The sequence below is a fragment of the Lepidochelys kempii genome, chromosome 2 (genome assembly GCF_965140265.1).
Source record: "Lepidochelys kempii isolate rLepKem1 chromosome 2, rLepKem1.hap2, whole genome shotgun sequence".
Taxonomy (NCBI): Eukaryota; Metazoa; Chordata; order Testudines; family Cheloniidae; genus Lepidochelys; species Lepidochelys kempii.
In genome coordinates, this window is record NC_133257.1 from 230141929 (window position 1) to 230148853 (window position 6925).

The following is a 6925-nucleotide window of genomic DNA, read 5'->3' on the forward strand; positions in this document are numbered from 1 at the left end:
TTGGGGGTGTGGCACATCTTCAAGATTTTCTTTAAAATTGAGCCCAGGAGAGGTGCTTTTCATGCATATATATAATACATCTAAAAAAACTTGCATTAATTTTGCAGTCCTATTGACTTGTTTCCTACCTTCTTTCTTATACAACTTTTCATTTCCCTTTCTCTCAGTGCAATGGTCAGCTCTGTTCCTGGAAACACATATTCCAACCAGGCTTCAATGTACAGTCCACCTCCTGCTGCTGTTGATGTTGCTGCTTACCAGAATGCTGGAACTAATGTGTCCCAGGTGCCAAACTATAACTTAGCATCTTCAACTCTGCCTCCACCAGCAGGCAGTCAACAACCACCGCCACCACAACCACATACTTACTCCCAGAAGGCACTACTATAGGACCCAGAACTTCTGATTCCTAATCTCTTCTCACCTCTGCTAAATGCAGTTGACAACGTTATAAGCTTCTTCCTTTAATCTCTTAAACATTGTTTATCCTCAGTTTAATAGGAATCTACCCTGGTGAACAGGTTCAATGATTCAATTTGCACTGACTTTTTAGGATTTTTTTTAATTTTGCAGAGGAGCAAAAATATTTAGGACACTTAATTCATTTTAAAAGGCCTAAAATTGGTACAAGATTATTTATGTCTGGTAAAATTGGCTAGTCTGTGAAAACTCAATTTGCAAACTTTTGTGGCATAAAAGTTATGTACATAATAGTGTGTGATTGCAATAGTGGCCATTTGAAATAGCGCTGGTGATCATGTGAATATATTTAACACACTGTTAAAATATTTTACATTACTATTTTATTTTAATCATGAACAGATGACCATGTTTCATAGTTGTACCTAGTTTTGTGAAGGATGTGATATCCTTTTGCAATGCAGGAAAAGGCTTAAATCTGCATTTCATGGTTAATATTTATGTGCTAAGGTCTACATGTTAATTTCCAAACGTAACTACATCTAGGTGTCATTCATTGTGAATTGAACTTAAGTATATCATGGCTTCCTGTAGTCTGCAGACACTGTTAGCTGGCATTATCTACCAAAGTAAATTAGTTAACCTTTTAAATGGTCTGGCGAGGTCACAGCAAATGATGATTCTGTTTTAGAATAATAATTATTTAAAACACCTATTTACAGGCTGCTAAACATATCATGGGACCATGAAACTGATCAGAATCTTACAACTTATTGTTTAAAGCCTATAATGATGTACTTTTCCATACTAGCGTTGTATAACTAGGGTTCTGACCTGTATTGTGTGTTTATTGGTGAAGATTACACCAAAGACAGAGAAACTGAGTTTGAGGTGAGGGAATGAATGGAATTTTTAAACTGGAACAAAAACATGAATACACTACATTATTCATGACTCTTGTAATTATTTAGCTCACACATGAAGAATTGTGGACAGATATAGTCACTTGGCTGAGCAAACCTTTACATTTTTATTTTAACTCTTCTGGCCCTGCTTAGCAAAATTGTTCTGTGTACTATTATTACACAAAACACTTCAGCCTTAATCCAACATCTCTTCTTAATTTCCTGATTTTTAGTTGTCTGATGCCTTGTTGTTTTTTTAATACCTTCTCTAGTATGAATAGTTTCTCATTTCACTTTCTCAAAACTCTTCATAATTTGGTTAAAATTTTAGATAATTTTACATTCTGTTCTGTAGTGATGTGAACTTACACAGGTTGTCCTGTCTCTCACTCTTTGGGGCACGAAACTCTCTGTATGCCACTCATAAACTCAGTGAAAGGGTAACAATAACTGAATGAATCATTTTAGAGTGGTCTAATCAATGCATCTTATACAAAAGAATGTTTCTTTTGATTTGTATTCTATTTCTGTTGTTGCACGCTAGCATCCTGTTTGCCTTTTTTTTAATTCAGCCCATTTTGAGTAGGTAGCTTTACAGATCTCTCAGTATAAAACCCACATTCTGGTTTTGGTTAGCATACATGCCATAATTGGTCAATTTAATATTTATTTTCCATTTTAATGTATTGCTTCTTATGTATCATTCTTGTACACGTGTTATTGCTCAGTTACCTTGACTATCCAATACTTTCTGAATCTGTTTGCAGTGTTTATAGTTATTTGCCATGTCTTTAGGTTTGCTATCATTCGCAAACATTGGTCGATATTTTGTCTGTGAATGCTGTCAACCAAATAGATTGCATAAATACTAAACAATATGGTTGCAAACCCCAACATACTGCATTGCAGCATAGTGATATTCTTTTCAGCTAGTGAAAGTACTATCTTTTGCTATTTCTTATATTTTCTCTCCAACAATCTGATTATCCCCATAAGTCATGACTTCTTAGTATAGCCAGTTACATTTGTGGGATTTAAGGGGGAACATAAAACAATGTCTTGGAATCTTTTGTACCTTAAAGTGGTTTATGTCTTGATGAAGGCATGCAACTAGGATTATGGGCTATCCTCTGTGTGTATTGGATAATTTATTCCAAAAGGAGAGAAATGACTTTGATGGAGAAGAGTAGAATTTCTACACAAACAAAAAACCCCTTCTAATTCATGTTTCCTTAGGCCCTGATTCAGGAATATACTTAAGTAAGCAGCCTATGCCTAACTTTAACCATGAAGATAGTTCCACTGACTTCAGTGGAACTACTCATTTGCTTAAAGTTAGGCACATGCTTAAGTACATTCCCAAATAAAGGCCTAAGGCTTTTGTAACTACTAAGCATCAGTGGCATTCTGTATGGCCCAGCAAAACTCGATTTTTATTATGCCTCTTGCTAATAACTGATACTATTCTATTTTCATAAAATCTGTAAGTACATCTGGCATCTTTTGTCTTTTTTCTCTTCTCAATTTAAATTTGGCCATTTTTGTCTAAGATTGAAGATTCTCTAAAATCATGTTTTGCATTAGAATTTTCAGACATTGGAAAATCTAGACAAATCTATTCTGAAAACTTTTAGTGCAAGTCTGCATTTTGTTCTTTGTATTTACTGAGCATTTAAAATCTATTATATGCATCTAAGATGGTCCCATCTTCCACCTTGTGTATCATGCATATTTATTCACTTTTAAGGTTTAAAACTAAAATAGCTTCTGGCCAAGTGTACACTTTGTCCCCTCCAGGTGCAAAACTGTTTCCAAAATGGGATCTTTCAGATCTGTCACTCTAAACTCTACCAGTGTCTGCTCCTTAACTGCTAAGTTCCTATCTTTCTCCATTTCTTTTACTGTTAACATCATTGTCCTTATCTAAGTTTTGTAATGACAAGTTTTGTGAACAACTTAGAATCATATATTTTGTCCTAAATTGCAGCACAGATTGTGGTGTAAAACTGCGGTACATTAGATGACTGATTCAGCAGGATCAATGTCATTCTTTACCAACATTCCTATTGCCTCATGCCCCTTTTCATGTCACTTGCCAGTATTCTTAAGTAGAATTCTAAGCTTTTCACTTGCCTGTCAAACTTAGTAATATCCGTAAACATTTCCTGTTAAGAATAACTGGTACACTTCCAGCTCAGACCTCTTTACAAACATGATTGTCTGTTAAGCTCACATCATACTTCTTATGTTTACCACTACTTCTTGCTTCTCTCCACAGTGTCCTAAATTGGTTATATTTTCTCTTCCTCAGGATAGACTTTTCAGTGATAGCTAATATCTGTAACATGTTGGACACCTTAATTACACTAACTCTCTTATTCAACCTCTTTTCCTTTCCTACAAATTACTTGGCCACTGCCCTTCAGTTCAAACTACTTCCCGCTAGTTATTTTTAGTGTATTCCGTCTATGAATCCCACTACTGATACTTTGTTGCTGTCACTCCTTCAGAGTCCTCAACCTGCCTTGTGGTTTCACATTTCTTGATATATGGAGAGCAGTTTCACATTTCTTGGTTTGTCTTCCTGTGTGAAATGTGAATGAAAAGAGTGTATCTCTCTACAGTTTCTCTAACAAACAGTTAAAGCTGAGATTTTAAATGCCAACAAGTCAGGCTGTTCAAAAGTTTGTTTCCTTCAAAAATACTATCTACCATATTACACTATAGAAAGCTCATTCTTTGAATGTCTTGATTTCTTTGCGTGTAAATTTTGAATGTAATACGAAAGTGTTTTTAAAAAAATCTTTCTGTATCCATGAAGGACTAGAAAAACTGTTATCTGACTTTAGATAGGGTGTTGTAGTGCTTTGCTTTCTGTGACCAACAGGCGCAAGTTCTCCTAAATGATTTCTGTTCACTTAATTTTATAGACATTTTGTCCGTGTCTATCAGTTCAATGCATATAGGCACAACAAAGATAGCAAGTATTATTGAAAGCATCCCAAGGAAATTGATTTTTCCAGAGACGAAAACTAAGGCGTAGTCCAAACTGAAAAGATTGCTACATTGATGTTCTGGAGGAGACTGCTACCAGAGTTTGCCACCATCTAGCTTTAGGATTGGAAAAATGTGTGCCCTGGCCATACTTGCTATTGGTGCCTCTGTATATAAGTGTTTAGTGTTACCAGCTGGAATATGCCTACTGTAGCACTATACATTATTAATATAGTGTAATTAAGCCCAAATAAAGTACAAAGGAGGCTTAGAAGACAACAATATAAGGATCACTGAATGTTTTTCGAAAGTCTTACAGCAGTGCACTGTCTTCCACAACATAGTTTCTTTGTGGCTATTACCTTTGATTTCTGAAATGAAAATGAGTTTGGGTCATCAGAACTTCAGAGAATTCTATCTGTAATTGCAAATATTGAAACTTATGTGCAAAATAGAGAACTCTGCTTCTAATGAGAGCTATCTTTGATTATCTGACTGAGGTTGACCCATGGTTCTCAGATTTCATCCAGGTGGTAGGAACGTTGATTTTAGGCTGGAGAGCTGATATCTTATTCTCCAGCCTAAAATCAATGGTCCTACCACAATGTTTAAAAAAAAACTGGGTTTCTTTAAGTTCGTTCACTTGACTCTTAACTACTTTCACTTGGCTTTCAAAGATTTCTGTGTAATCTTCACTTATATCGGTTTTAACCTCCTTCCCCAGTCTGCTGGGTTTTACAGGCAGATGGGCAATAACAGTATGTGTTACAGCAGCTGCCTGGCTTCAGTTCGGTACTTACCTTCAGCGAAAGCAGCATGTATCCATTTTTAGGAGCAGAGAAGGAAAATGTCTCCTTTAAGTTTTTCTTGAGTTTTATTTCACTCTAAGTTTTTTTTTTTTTCACCTCATGCTAATTTTGCTATGAATAGTAGCAGGCAGAATCATTTTTTCTTCAGTCTTCATACAACTGACCAACTTCACAACAGAGTTGTCCCTATTGCCCCTGTTGCAACTATTAAAAATACTGGTCACTTCAATATGTATATTATAAAGTACAATGTCCACAGTCAGACACCTAAAAAAGGCCTTGATATGAAAAACACAAGAAAATTGTTTTAAAAAATTCATTCATATCTTATATTAGGCTCTCTTTGTGTCTGAGAAACATTCAACTGGCTGGATTCGGAAAATATATTTATATATATATATAGCTGCAGGTCCAAAGCTCATTTTCTTCCTGATGCCTCAGCCTGAAGGTGGCAGGAGATTTCTTTTCTATTCCTCTCTCCTGCATGTACTTCTGGAAAGCTGAATAATTTGTCTCTCATAGAAAAGAGAATGTTAAAGTCTGTCTTGGTTTTAATAGAGTATATGCGGTAGTCAAGTACTCTTTTATTTTTGAAATTCCATTTAATGTTGGCATATGTACATGGATTCCACTGTTGTAGAAGAGTGTAATTTAGTAAATAACACTATTTGTAAAAACTGTTAATTGTTTTTGGTATGAATGTAGAATATTAAATTCGAAGCATTTAGTACATTATGTTGCAAAGTTATTTTATGCATTTCATAGTATAAAATGATCAAGAAAGGAAATACTTTGAAATGAACTAGAGGTCTTGTGGACACACGCTAACTTAAATTTCCAAACTCAATTTTTTGCATATTGCATATAGGGAAGAATAGTATTGTTACACTACATTTTTCAGCTGTGATCAAATTCCCTGAGTTAAAATCCAAGTAACTAATTGTATGCTGTTACCATATTTCAAGTATGTTGCATACTATTTGTTTTCTGTAAGGCATACAGTATAAATATTTTGTGGTGATAAAGTGCAAATGAAAGTGACTGTAATTCTGGACATTCTGTTCATACACCACACATCAGTTTACAAGTCAATAACCAATACTACTCACAGTTTAACAATCAGAAATGTTTTCTTGCCTTTATTCATGTGAAACTGTTTTTTAAAAGGAAGAAAATGTCTGGGAATACAGGAGTGATTGTTTGGTAACAATGTTTATAGCAAGCAAAATGTGATAGGAATATGATTTTCTGCTTTTTGTGTCTAGGTCACTGGAGGGTTGTATATCTACACTATGTTTTCTTGCCAAACTTTTCTCACTGTTAGTACTCTCAAGTCAGCTTCACCTTCTGGTAGCAATGGTCAGAGCTTTTATAGATATGGCTTCAGGCACGATTCGTGTTTTCTAAACATAATCTAATCCTGCTCAGAGCAGGTCCACATAATACAATACTTAAAATGCTTCAGGGGGCCAGTGCATTGTCTACACTAGTACTCCCACCGCTGCTGCCAAAGTAGTAAATTTATTATTAGATAAATGCGTACTGTGGAAAAAGCTATTTTGATTCCAGCCTAGGATGGCAGTGGCCCACAGTAATTCACAATTTAGAGGCTGTGCGTTCTATGTGAAATGAGTTTGTCAGTCTAATTCCTAGTGGACAAGTGTCTACATTGTCACAGTTGATGTTAATTGGGACCCCTCTTGGAAGTCTCAGCAGAGATACTAAATTTTGGAAGGGATACTAACCTTCATGCTTTCAGGGCTTAAGCCAATCTATCTGTTGGAGATTGGGGAGACC

The 6925-nt window shown here is 35.4% G+C and overlaps 1 protein-coding gene across 9 annotated transcripts in view; it reads left to right on the forward strand.

Annotated features, from left to right (window-relative positions):
* Positions 1 to 6169, forward strand: part of STAM (signal transducing adaptor molecule) — an 81543-nt gene extending 75374 nt beyond the window's left edge. For all 9 annotated transcript variants that reach the window (XM_073334139.1, XM_073334140.1, XM_073334143.1 and 6 more), the window contains one exon: positions 168 to 6169. In XM_073334139.1, the coding sequence (XP_073190240.1) occupies positions 168 to 390 (223 nt within the window). In that variant the 3' untranslated portion in view covers positions 391 to 6169. The remainder of the gene's footprint in view (positions 1 to 167) is intronic.
* Positions 6170 to 6925: the final 756 nt, after the last annotated feature.